The 14,256-nt window shown below is 39.1% G+C and overlaps 1 protein-coding gene across 1 annotated transcript in view; it reads left to right on the plus strand.

Moving 5' to 3' along the window:
• Positions 646–14,256, plus strand: part of TAF4B (TATA-box binding protein associated factor 4b) — a 117,163-nt gene continuing 103,552 nt past the window's right edge. The window contains exons 1-3 of the mRNA XM_003127875.3: positions 646–1,503; positions 11,634–11,779; positions 14,110–14,217. Of these exons, the coding sequence (XP_003127923.1) occupies positions 1,161–1,503; positions 11,634–11,779; positions 14,110–14,217 (597 nt within the window). The 5' untranslated portion in view covers positions 646–1,160. The remainder of the gene's footprint in view (positions 1,504–11,633; positions 11,780–14,109; positions 14,218–14,256) is intronic.

Below are 14,256 nucleotides of genomic sequence, written 5' to 3' on the forward strand. Positions count from 1 at the left end.
TGAGGATTAAGAATCAAAAGATACTGTCCTAGTTTTCAGACACACACGTAAATAAATTTAAGTAAGCTTAAGGGTGATAGAGACATTTCCAGCAGCGCTAAGGCAGAAAAAGATTTTTCCCTTGGGGCAACTCAAGGCACGAAAATAGGCACATTTTACAGAATGTTAAATTATACGCCATGCTAAACATCTTGAAGAAAGAAATGGACATTCAAAGATTTTTTTTTTCACAGTGTCAAATGTAACGCTCGTTCTAGCAACACTTTAGAGCCAAACCCGCAGATAAAACAGTGAGGAGGTGTGATTGAGTTCCTATCGAGTTACCGTTCACGGAAATCAGTTCTCCACATCGTTTCCTTAAAAAGTAGAAGCCTATGGAAAGTAACCCTGGCTTTTCAAGGAAAATGAAATGCATCTGGGGATACCAAGGAGAAAGAAGAACGCGGATGCCGCAGTTTTCCAAGTGCAGTCTGCCCTTCCCACGTGGTAGATTTTTGTCAACTCGCCCCTCCTTCCTCCGGATTCTGGGCAAGATTCTAACGGCCTCTGGAGCTGTCTCTAGTGACGTCTAGAGCGCGATTCCAGTCTGTGGCCAATCACAGGACCGGATTCCGGGGGAAGCCCGGGGCGGTGGCGGCGGCCTGTGCGCGTGCGCGAGGTCTCCGCGTGGCTATATAAACATGGCTGGCGTGGCCGCGCGGCCCGGCTGTGCCGAGTGCGCGTAGGGGGTTTTGGGGCGCTCGGGGTTTGTAGTTTTGAAATTTCTGGCGGGGGATCCGCGGCGCAGAGTTTTGGTGGGAGGTGGGAGCCGAAGTGACGCCCTTCCGGGAGCCGCGCAGCCGGGCTCTGCTGCATCGGGTCCTGAGGCTGAGGCGCCGGGTTGAGCCGGCGCACGTGTGAGCGCGGCTGAGGAAGCGGCGAGCGGCCGAGCAGGTGTGGCTGTCGGCGGGGCCGCGCGGACGGGAGGAAGGTCTGGGACGCGGGGGTCCCGCTGTCCAGCCGGCGTCAGTACCTGACCCCCTGTGTCGCGGTCCCGGCGCCTCTCCCTAGCGATGCTGTGGAGCCGGAACTGCACTCTAGTCGGCTCCCGCTTATCAAGCCTCCCCTTGCCTCTGCTCCCGGAACAGCGGCGCCGCGGCTGCCGCTGATCCACCTGGGGGATGCCCGCGGGCCTCACAGAACCGACCGGCGCCGCTCCCCCCGCCAGTGTGGGTGCCTCCGGGACTGTGACCATGGCCCCCGCCGCGGCTCTGCCGGTCCGGGTGGAGAGCACTCCGGTGGCCTTGGGCGCCGTGACTAAGGCTCCTGTCAGTGTCTGCGTGGAGTCCACGGCGTCCCAGCCCCTGCGGTCCCCCATAGGGACCTTGGTGACCAAAGTGGCTCCTGTCAGTGCTCTTCCTAAACTCAGCAGCGGCCCTCGTCTGCCGGCTCCTCAAATTGTCGCTGTGAAAGCCCCCAACACCACGACAATCCAGTTGCCTGCTAATTTGCAGCTTCCTCCAGGTATGTCGCTCACCTTTTCCAGTTTACGGTCCAGGCAGTGGTGACACGGGAAACGTCGCAGCCCCAGCTTGCGCCTTCTTACTGGGAGTTATAAAAAATTCAGCCAAGAGAACCTTTCATAATCTTGACTTGCGGGGCAGTGATTTGGCTTTACGATTAAGATAAGCCTCTTTGAGTCCTTATTGCACAGTTTTTCTTTTCATATTTAAGGAAAGCATTTTTTCATCTAAGTGACACGGTAAAAGCTGGAGCGGCACATTCAGGAGGGCCTTTGAGGCACTGGCTGTTAGTTGGGGGAAAATAGTATCGCTAAACTTAATTTTCATATGAAGGATCAATTTTATATCTACACGCTTAGATTACGATATTTTTTTTTTATTTTTAAAAGGTTCTTGTGTGTTAAGACTGAAAGAGAATTTTAAACAAGCCCCCTAAAAGTTTACTCCATTATAGTGCCAGAAATGAATGTGTTGCGTCTTGCGCAATCTTTACACGAATGATAATTGTAACTTTTAGTTAGAAGAATCCCTTCCATGGGGAGCAAATGCCAGAGTTGACACATCAGAGCCATGGATGGGGTCGTTATTTGTGAAGCAGCATGTTAATGCTGCATTTATGAGCATGCGACTACTTTTTATCCTAGGGTTTATTTCGTTGGGCTGTTTTTCATCAGTGGGGAAAAGCTTTTGCTTTGTGGTCATTTATTTACATGTTGTAAACATGTTGCATGATGTTTGAATGTTCTACCTGATTCTTTTTCCTCAAATGAAAGTTGCTTGAAATTTCAGTGGGAAAAAAATTTCTTCTCTTCTTTGGAGTAAACTCACTCATAATTATACTGTCTTCTATGTATTTTGCTGAGGAGTAATGGGAACTTGGACCGGCCGCGATGTTAAAGAAGTGGAAGCTTTTGATTGATATGATGTCAGTTTCCCCTAGCAAGATGAGAGGGGCTCTTTAGTTACTGTTCTCTTTGGTCACAAACAATGTGGAAAGATTACATTCTTGACTTGGTGAAGCTCTGTTTCAGTTTGGTACATAAGGTACCTGCATTTAAGGCTGTCGGCACCACTGGATACATTTTCTGCTGGTTCTAAATTGTCATCCTACATACACTCTTACAAAGTAGTTATGAATGTGTTTGAATGAAGTTACTCCCTAATTTTTAAAAAATGAAATTCCTCTCTAGTCAGTGACGTTTGTTTAGAAACAAACAGAAAAGTATTTAAGAGAGAAGAACTTTCAACAGTGGAAAGTTCTTCAACATTCCCACTTGCTCTTAAGTGGGAATGATCACTTACTGAGTGTGTACTGTGTTAAGCACTTTTAAAAAATATTATTGAGGTAAATTGACATGCAACATTATATTACTGGGCACTTTCTATACATTATATTCTTTTGGTCGTAATTGATAGGTATCAAATAAGGAAAAAATATCTGTAAGAGTAAATAATTTGCCTAATGCCAGACAATTCATAGATGTCAGAGGGAATTGAATCCAGGTCTGTTTAACTCTACTCTTTCCATAACACTGTGCTTACTACTTGGTGTGTGTGTATGATATGCCTCCTTGAGTAGTGCTAAAAGGCGATTTATAGAATTTTAGAGCCTGATCTTTTTTTACACAAAGAAACCAAAACTGAAACTTGCCAGAGCAAAATAGCAGCAAACCAGGACCACAGCCTAAGTATGCACTACACTGAAACATGTTATGCTTTTGACCATGGAGAAATTTCCACAGAAGAGAAGAGTTGCCGTAAGGAATTGTTATTTAGAGAGGAGGGAAGAAGGTACTTGAAGAGCAGCTTTAGTAATTTCTGCTGAGGTGTGGCAGAAGAGCATACTTATGTTTGCACTCTCATAGGTGCACAATGAGATAACTAACATTTGAGGAATGACATGGAAACACTGATTAAAGTAATGTTTTTAAAAGGTTATCAGTCTAGTACTCTTGTTTTTTTTATACCAAGGATTAGCATGTGATTACTCAAGAATGCTTAAATTATATAGGAGTCAGCTCTGATTTTTCCAAAGTAATGAATACTTGAAGTATTTGATTTCTCTTTATCTCAGAAGTTCCTCTGTGAACAGAACTAGTTTTAAAAAATATAGGTATATACCGCAGGTCTTTCTAGGAAACAGGAGCTGGAAACAAGAGGGGTCATTGTGAAGAAATGAAAGGAACTGTAACAAAGCTCTGAAAATTATTCCCTGTTGAATGTTTTTGATAATCTTGTGAACTTGTGGAATTTAGGCCAGACTGTGTGGCTCTTTCTGTTTTTGGTGTTCTGTGCGTCTCTTCTATCATGTTTGAGAGTGATGAGTAAGGACCTGATTGCTACCTTTATGTCATAGACTGTACTTCATAAATTCTACTCCCCGGTCTTATTGTATAGAAGTTTGTGAAAATTACTTGTGCAACGGCTCAGGTTATTTTTCATCAACTGCTTCATGCTGAGACAGACGTGACAGAGGTTTTGCATCTTTCTCAAATTCCTGAATCAGTTCCTAGATAAGCTCTGTGCGTCATCTGCTTCCACAGCTGTCACAGCTACTGGACTTCACGAAATGAGAAGTGATAGTCTTCAGTGCTCACCATATGCGACATCCACTGTTTGGATTTTAAAGGCTGTGGAGTCACTTTAACTCCACAGACTCAAAGGTTGCTGACTTTATGGCATTAATAACAACTACTACCAATAACTTTAAAACTCATAATTTTGCTCAAAGGTATTGTCTCATTTGACTCCAAAAATGATCTTTCAAAGTAGGTATAAGTCTCTCAATTCACAAGCATGGATGTCTTATTTAGATCATCTATAATTACTTTCAATATCATTTTGTAGTTTCCAGAGTATTGATTTTGTATTTATTTTGTTAAGTTTAGTCCTAAAGTATATTATTCTTTTTGATATTATAAGTGGAATTTTTCAATTATAGAAATATAGTTGATTTTTGTTTATTGATCTTGTAACCTGCTTTCTAGCTGAACTTGTTTATTAGTTTTAATAGTTTTTTTCACGGATTTGTCAGGAGTTTTATATACAAGATCATAATATAAGTGAATAGATAGTTTTACTTTCTATTCTGGATGCCTTTAATTTTCTTGCTTAATTGCCCTGATTAGAACTCTCAGTACAACATTGAATAGAAGTGGTAGTGATTGTAGGCATACTTGCCTAATTCGTCATCTCACAAAACCTTGTCTTTCTCCTGATCTTAGGGGAAAAGCATTTAGTCTTTCACCATTATGTATGATGTTAGCTGTGGGTTTTATTTTTTATTTAAAAAAAATTTTTTAGGCCTACAGCCTGGCCTATGAAAGTTCCCAGGCAAGGGGTCAAATCGGAGCTATGCTGCAGCCATAGCAATGTGGGACCTATGCTGAGTCTGTGACCTATACCACAGCTCCTGGCAGCACTGGATCCTTAACCCATCACATCCTTATGGATCCTAGTCAGGTTTGTTAACTGCTGAGCCACGAAGGAAACTCCCTAGCTGCGGGTTTTAAACCAGCCTTGCATACTGAGATAAATATCACTTGGTCGTGGGGGTATAACATTTATTATACGTTGCTGGATTCAGTTTGTTAGTACTCTTGAGAATTTTTGCATCAGTATTCATAAGTCATTTTGGTGTCTAGTTTTCTTGTGATGCCTTTGTCTGATTTTGTAATACTGACCTTACAGAATGAATTGAGCCATGTTTCCTCTTCTTTTTTTTTAGAGGAATATTTGAAGGATTAGCATGTACTTTTCCTTAGGTGTTTGGTAGAATTTATCAGTAGAGTCATCTGGAACTGGGCTTATCTTGTGGATACTATTTTTTATGGGGGGAGGAGGGCAAGCCTGTGGCTTTTGAGGAATTTCCAAGCCAGGGGTCCAGCCTGTGTCCCAGCAGCAAACCGAGCCACTGCAGTGACAATGCCAGATCCTTATCCCAGGAGAACTCCCTTGTGGATTCTATTTTTTATTATTAATTCAGAGATCTATGCCTCTTTTCTTGAGTTAGTTCCAGTAGTTTGTTTCTAAGAATTTGTCCATTTCATATAAGTTATCTAATTTATGGGCTTACAGTTGTTCATAGTATTGGCTTGTAATCCTTTCTGTAAGGCTAGTGGTAATGTTTCCTCTTTCATTCCTGAATTTAGCATATTTTGAGCCTTCTCTCCTTTTTTTCTTAATCTAGGTAAAGATTTGTCAGTTTTGTTGATCTGTTCAGAAAACCAACTTTTGTTTTGATTTTTCTCATTGTTTTTCTATTTTCTAACCTGTTGACCTCTAATCTTTATTAATTTTCTTTCATCTACTTGCTTTAGTTTTTATTTTGTGTTTTTTACCCAGTGTCTTAATAGGAAGTTAAGCTATCAATTCACATTTTCCTTCTTTTGAATATAGGCATTTACAACAACAGTTGACCTGTGAACAACACAGGTTTGAACTGCACAGGTCCATTTATACTCAGATATTTTCAATAAATGCATTACTATGGTACTACATGATCTGCAGTCAGTCGAATCTGTGGGTGCAGAACTTCAGATATGGAGGGCCAGCTGCAAAATATATGCAGATTTTTGACTGAACGGGGGTGGGGGGTGGGGTCAGTGCCTCTAACCCCTGCATTGTTCAAGGGTCAGTTGTATAAAATCCCCTCTAAACACTACTTTAGCTGTATCCCACAAATTTGGGTATGTTGTGTGTTCATTTCCATTTGTCTTAAAGGGTAGTCCAACTTCCCTTGTGATTCCTTAATTGACTAACTGGCTACTTAGTAATAATTAATTTCTTCATATTTGTGAGTTCCCCCAATTTATTTTTGTTACTGATTTCTGATTTCATTCTGTTGTAGTGGGAGATCACACATTGTATGATTTCAGTACTTTTAAATTTTATTTAAACTTGTTATATATCCTAGCATGTGGTTTATCCTGAGAATGTTCCATGTACACTTAAGAGGAATGCTATTGTTGCATGGAGTATGCTGTAGATGTGTTTTAGGTATGGTTGTTTTATGGTGCAAGTATTTGATTTTCTAGTTGATCTTCTGCCTAGATATCTATGTTTCATTAAAAGTGGGGTATTGAGCCCTCTCAGGTATTATTGATGAATTTTCTACTTTTTATTTATGTTAGCTTTCCTTCATATATTTTGGGCTTTTTTGTTGGTGCGCATATGCTTATAATTGTTAAATCTCCCTGCTACATTAATTCTTTTATCAATTATAAAGTGCCCCTCTTTTCTCTAGTACATTTTTTGTTTTAGAATATTGTTTGGTATTAGCATGGCCACTCCAGCTTTCTTATGGTTGTTGTTGGAATGCTATGTGTTTTCTGTCCTTTTACTTTGAGCTCTTTTGTATCTTTGAGTCTAAAATGTGTCTTCTGTGGGCAACATGTAGTTGGATCCTGTTTTTTAATTGGGTCTGGCACTTTTTGCCTTTTGATTGAATTATTTAATGCATTCACATTTAATGTTACTGATATAGTTGGCGTTAAGCCTGCCATTTACTTTTGTTTCCATACTGTAATTTACTCTTTTTTGAAAATTCCTCCTTTCCCTTGAATTAAGTGAATATTTTCTAGTGTAACATTTAATCCTTAATGTTTTAAATATATATATATGTGTATATATATACACGCACACACACACAAAATTTTTTTTCAGTGATTACATCTTATTAGGATTTATTTCATATTTATATTAGTTTATTTCATTGAGATACAGAAATATTTCTCTTATTTGGCTCATTTCCCTCTTTTTTGTCTTTGTGTATTATTGCTCTACATATTGCATCTAGATATGTTACAAACCCAACAATACCTTGTTAGAGTTATTACTTTATGTAATTATATAAGTTTTAAAGACACTGACAGAAGAAAGGCGTGCAAGGATATATTTGCGGCATTTGTTTTATTACCTTCTTATTTATCATTCCTGGTTTTCTTCATTTGTTCCTATAGATTCAGGTTACTATCTAAGTCATTTCCTTAGTGCAATACAACTTTGTGCTCACCACTTCCTTTGTGTTACTGTTCACAAAGGTTTCTATGTGTTAGAATAAGTTCAAGAATAGAATTATATATATATATATTGTTCTATACAGTTTTTCTTTTTTTGTGTTTTATTTTTATCTTTTTGTTTTTATTTGCAGTTGCTTTTAAAATCAGTTTTTAAAAGGTGGTAATATGCATTTATACTATAAAATTATATAATTAACTTTATCAGTGTCATTTTTTCATGTGAATTTGAGTTGCTTCCTGGTGTTTCTTATTTTTAACCTGAAGAACTTCATTTAGTATTTCCTGTCTTGTGTGTCTGCTGGCAACCAATCCTCTTAATTTTTATCTGAGGGTGTCTTTATTTCTTTTTTTAAAAGATATTTTCAATGAGTATCTGATTGTTGGTTGATAGTTGTTTTTTTTCCCTCAGCAAGTGGAATATGTCTTCCCATTGCTCTCTGGCCTCCATTGTTTCTGATGAGAAGCTAGCTCTTAATCTTCTTGTACATTCATGTGCAGTTCTCTAGTACATTTTTTCTTTTGCTCTTCTTAAAATTTTCTTTGTCTTTGAACATTTTATCATGATATGTCTTGGTGTGGATCCCTTTGAATTTACCCTACTTAGGGTTTGTTGAGCTGCTTGGACATTTAGATTATTTTTCATCAAATTTGGGAAGTTGTCAGCCATTATTTCTTTGAATATTTTTCTGCTCCTTCATTTCTCTCCCTCTTTTCCCTCCCTGCCCACCACATGCACCCCACCCATCTCTCTTTCTGGTACTCACATTATGCCTGTGTTGGCGTGCCTGTTACTGTCCCACATTTCTATGAAGCTGTGTTCATTTTTCTTTACTCTTTTTTCCTCTCCATTCTTTGTATTGCATAATCTCTATTGATCTGTCTTCAAGTTCACTGATTATCTTCTGCTTTTCAAGTCTGTTGTTGAGCCTCTCTAGTGAAATTTTTATTTCCGTTATTGTACTTTTTGACTACACAATTTCTTTCTTTCTTTGGCCACATCCATGTCATGTGGATTTTCCTGGGCCAGGGATTGAACCTGTGCCACAGCAGTGACCCGAGCCACAGCAGTGACAACACTGGATCTTTAACCTACTACACTACCAGGAAACTCTGGAATTTCTTTTTTTATAGTATCTATTTATCTAGTGGTATCCTCTATTTGACGAGGTATCATCATTGTATCTTTCTTTACTCTTTAGGCATGATTTCGTTATCCTTTGATGTATTTGTAATAGTTACTTCTAAGTCTTTGTTAAATCTGACATCTAGTTCCTCTCATAGGTGGTTTCTGTTACCAGTCTTTTTTTTTTTTTTTTTTTTCCTGTGTGTCACATGTTTCTTTTCCTTTGCCTGTCTTGTAATTTGTTATTCAAAACTAATATATTGTAGCAACTCTAGGTAGTGGTCCCTGCTTTCTTGGGTGGGTTATTGTTGTTTGCTTATTTTTTAAATGGCTGCCTGTATTATTTTAGTGAAGTCTGTTTTCCCTACAGGGTACAGCTTTGGGCATAAGCACAGCCACCCTGGGATGACAGTGGTTTTAGCAGGGCTCTTTTAGAGCATTTCTTTCTCTTATCGCTCTGTTAAGCTTTCTGCCTCTGCTGGTATCATTCTTAGCTTTTAGGCTCCACTCACTGCTAGCCAGTTACCTTCTTATTTTCAACAGTGCCCTAGGGCCTAACTTGCTCCATAGTCTGATCAAATTAAATATGGACTCTTACAGGAATAGTCTTTGAGGTTTGTTCTGACTCCAGAGGGCCTTTCTTATTTGTCTCTTTATCTTGTTCTCTCTGGTGAAGTAGAGATAGGCCTGTGACTTGGGTGCTTGCACCCAAGAGCCTTTTAATTGTTCCATTGTATTTGAGAGGGCCCTTAGCCTTGACCTTTCCCACACTGAAGTAAAGTCAGTTTCTCTTTGGAGATATTTGGAGCTGGTACCTAGGACTGTGGCATGTTTCTTTTTGAGTGACATTTCTGTTTTAGGAATAGGGTACTGGGCATGGGTGGTAGCCTCTGCTTATTACCTTTTCCAGCATGGAACCTACACCCTATGAAAACACCAGGGTGAGGGTGATCAGGGCCCAAGTATTCCCACTGTGCTATCCCTGGGGTAGGGATTTCCCTTTATAAACAGGGATGGGTGAAACAAAAAGCCTAGCAACTCTTGGGTGGGGTGCACTTGTCTCACATTTCTTCTCTGTTGTAAACAGCTTGGAGTGACAGAAATGAGATATGCTGGTGGCCTGCTCCTCTTAGGAAGATACCATAGCCCTCAGTCAGGAACTTGGGAAAGAGGGAGGCCCTGTGTAGGCCACAGTCCCTGAGCTAGGAAGAGAGAGGGTGAGGGTCATGGTTCGGATGCCACAGATTCTTGCTGTTCTTACTGAGTTTTAGTAGATCCTCTTTAATAATTGTCTAGTCATTTTCTCTACGCCTTAGGGAAATTTCCAAAGACTTTAAATGGTTGTTTTTAAAAACGATTTTCACAAGTTATGCTTGTGTCACTGGTAAATGGCTTTGTTGAGGTCTTTATACTGCCATTTCAGAAATAGAACTCCATCTATGAATATTCTTGTTTGTACCTCCTAGTTACATGGATGGGGATTTCTTTAGGTTAGAAATAATGGATTAGAGCATATGCAAATAGGAACCAGTTTGGCACAATCATGTAGAACTGAATAAAGCAGTTGTACCAAATTATACTACCAGCATCAAGATGTTAGTTTTTGTTGCTGCACATCTCTCGTATACTTAATATTGTCATTGGACTTCTTAACCTGTCACTGTCTAGGTAGATATAAAGTGATATCTCCCTGTGTAATTTACCTTTCCCTGTCATTGGTATCTGAGTTTCTTTTGTGCATTTTGGATATTCGTTCTTGGAACATATATGAACCAAAATTTTCTTCAGCTTTGTGATTTTTTTACCACATGGTATGTTTAAGTGTTTACTTTCTATCTTTGTATCCTTAATGCCTTTTGATTTTTGTATAAGGTGTGAAACTTAATCTTTTCTATATAGATAACTAACTGAATAATATTTTATATCATATTTAACTTTTTATTACAGTTGATTTATAATGTTCTATCAATTTATGCTGTACCACAAAGGGACCCGGTTTTATATATATATACACACATACATTCTTTTTTTCACATTATCCTCCATCATGTTCCAGCACAAGTGACTGGATATAGTTCCCTGTGCTATACAGTAGGACCTCAGTGAATAGTAGCTCTTTTCCTCACTGATCTGCAGTGTTCTTAGGAAAATTTGATATGACATTTGCATCCTATTTGGGGGTTTTCTATTCTATTCCATGGATCAGTTTGTTTAGTCTTGTGCTGTTATAATAGCTTTACAAATAATTTGATGTGATGAGGAAAAGTGTTTTGCCTTCTTCAGGCTGTCTGCTTAGATGTTTAATTTTTTTTTTTTTTTTTTTTGTCTTTTTGACTTTTCTTGAGCCACTGCAACGGCATATGGAGGTTCCTAGGCTAGGGGTCTAATCGGAGCTGTAGCCTCTGGCCTATGCCAGAGCAACATCAATGCGGGATCTGAGCCGTGTCTGTGACCCACACCACAGCTCACGGCTACACCAGATCCTTAACCCACTGAGCAAGGCCAGGGATCAAACCCGCAACCTCATGGTTCTTAGTTGGATTGAGTAACCACTGTGCCATGATGGGAACTCCTAGATTTTTAATATTTTAAATAGCTTTGAGGAGTTGCCATAATCGCACAGCAGAAATGAATCTAACTAGGAACCATGAGGTTGCGGGTTCGATCCCTGGCCTTGCTCAGTGGATTAAGGATCCAGCATTGCCTTGAGCTGTGGTGTAGGCCAGCAGCTGTAGCTCCGATTAGACCCCTAGCTTGGGAACCTCCATATGCCGTGGTTGCAGCCCTCAAAAGACCAAAAATAAATAAATAAATAAATAGCTTTGAGTGACAAACTTTTTCCATATTATACATGGTAATTAGTAGGCATGGAATTCAGTATGTACTAATCACTATTGAAGAGCATTTTACAGCATTGAAAGAAATGAGAGAATAAAATATACGATGATTTTGCTTCATTTATTACCTCTTTTTTTTTTTTAACTATAGGAACAGTTTTGATCAAAAGTAACAGTGGTCAGTTGATGTTGGTATCTCCTCAGCAAGCTGTAACAAGAACGGAGGCCACAGGCAATATAACTTCAAGGCCAGCTGTACCAATGAATACTCAAACAGTCAAAATCTGTACAATGCCGGTAATATAAATTATAGGTTTTTTCATCCTCCTTAGTTTTCCAGTTATTATTCTCATAGAAATGTCTATATATTTGCCAGTAAAAATTATAGAAGAGATTATTCTGCTCAGTTTTGTGAATTAAGCTTTCTTTGAATATGTTACTTTAATCAAGATGTTTGGTTTTGTCATTTTGTACAATTAAAAAGTCAGTCTTCGTACTCAAAGATTTTGTTGTCCTCAAGAGAATGTTTAAAGGGTGATTTGCATCTCTAGATGGAAAATCACCATTCTGTTTCCATTTTAATTTGTGGTAAAATATTAACATTACAGTTTATAGTATTCATTTTTATCCATATTTTACAAGAATTAACCTTTTAAAAATTCAGAAATCTGCTATAATATTTCATTAACTTGGCACTGTTAGAAAATTATTTATTTCACATACGTGATAATCTTTCTAGGTAACTAAAGCTTGTTCTGTTTGTGCCAGAGTTAAAATATTTTTGTGGGCCTCTTTCTTTGGTTAAACAGAAAATGCTGAATGTAGTATAGCATTTTCTTTTTTTTTAAATTTTTTATTTTTTTGCCTCCTCCCCCTTTTTTTTCCAGGGCTGCACCTGTGACCATATGGAAGTTTCCAGGCTACGGGTCAAATCGAGTTACAGCTGCAGGCCTACACCACAGCCACAGTGGCCAGGATCTGAGCTGTATCTGTGACCTGTACCATAGCTCAAGGCAGTGCCAGATCCTTAACCCACTGAGCAAGGCCAGGGATTGAACCTGCAACCTCATGGTTCCTAATTGGATTCGTTTCTGCTGCGCCGAGACAGGAACTCCTAATATAGCATTTTCTTGATGAATCAGGCTACTCTTCATGAAAAGTTTCATTGTATTCTGTAGTAATACTGTAATATTAATAATACTGTAATACTGAATTCTGCCAGTCTCCCCTACCCCACTGTGTTCTATGCTCTCCTAATTTGATCTAGGTTCTCGACCAGTCATTTTCTCTATTTCTGTATCTGTCAATGGTAGCTGCTCCTTCCCTTTCTTGTTTTCTATGGGTTGAGATAGGTTAATAGATTTTTTATTATAATCATATATTAAATAAGAATCTAAGGTAGAGAGGCAAGGATTAAGAGACAAATAAACTACAAGGGTTTTTTATACTGTACGGAGAACATTGCCAACATTTTATAACTATACATGGGATGTAACTTTAAAAAAATTGTGAATAAGTATGTTGTAAACCTGAAACATAAAATATTATACATGAACTATACTTCAGTTTAAAAAAGAAATGATAATTATGTGATAAAGATAGAGATGTTAGCTAATGCTATGGTTGGAACCATATTACATTAACACATTATGCACCTTAAACTTACACAATGTTATATGTCAGTTATATCCCAATAAAAGATAAAGTTTAATTAAAGATATTTTTAATTTTTATAATTAATTTTTTTTTTGTCTTTTTGTTTTTTGGGGGCTGCACCTGCGGCACATGGAGGTTCCCAGGCTAGGGGTCCAATCGGAGCTGTAGCTGCTGGACTGCGCCACAGCCACAGCAATGCCAGACCCGAGCCGCATCTGTGACCTATACCACAGCTCACGGCAATGCCAGATCCTTAACCCACTGAGCGAGCCCAGGGATCGAACCTGCAACCGCAGGGTTCCTAGTTGGATTCCTTTCCACTGTGCCACGACAGGAACGCCAAGATATTTTTTTAAAAAGACTAAAAGGATGCAAGCAATGGAAATAACAACAACAAAAAAGAATCTTTATGTTTTCCATGTGAGCCAAAGTGTTAAATTAAAAATTTTAATGCTGGGGGTTCCCTTCATGGCTCAGTGGTTAACAAATCCTACTAGAAACCATGAGGTTGCAGGTTCAATCCCTGGCCTTGCTCAGTGGGTTAAGGATCCGGCGTTGCCAGTGAGCTGTGGTTTAGGTCGCTGACGCAGCTTGGATCTGGCATTGCTGTGGCTCTGGCATAGGTCAGCAGCAACAGCTCTGATTGGACCCCTAGCCTGGGAACCTCCAATATGCCGCGAGTGTGGCCCTGGAAAAGACCCCCCCAAAAAAAAAAAATTTAATGCTGACATACTGTGATTTTTATTTGCTTAATCAGTTGCCTCCTTAGGAATATGAAATGAGTGTCAATGGGCCAATTGACTGGTTAGTTTAATGGTAGAAAATGTGCGTAAAATTCATAAGGTTATAAAATCACTCAAAACAAAGAAGTTTGCTATGGTTAAGTGTTTTGATGTTTGCCATAGTACTGATTGATTTTAAATTACTAAGGCTGATAATTCTGTTTTATCTCTTCCCTCCCCCACTTCAAGAATTCCAGTTCACAGTTAATCAAGAAAGTGGCAGTGGCACCTGTTAAACAATTGGCACAAGTAGGAACTACTGTGGTAACCACCGTTCCCAAGCCTTCCCCAGTACAAGTAAGTTGTGACTTGTGGGTATGTGTACCTTAGTTATTT

The sequence above is a fragment of the Sus scrofa genome, chromosome 6 (assembly GCF_000003025.6).
Source record: "Sus scrofa isolate TJ Tabasco breed Duroc chromosome 6, Sscrofa11.1, whole genome shotgun sequence".
In the NCBI taxonomy this organism is placed as follows: domain Eukaryota; kingdom Metazoa; phylum Chordata; class Mammalia; order Artiodactyla; family Suidae; genus Sus; species Sus scrofa.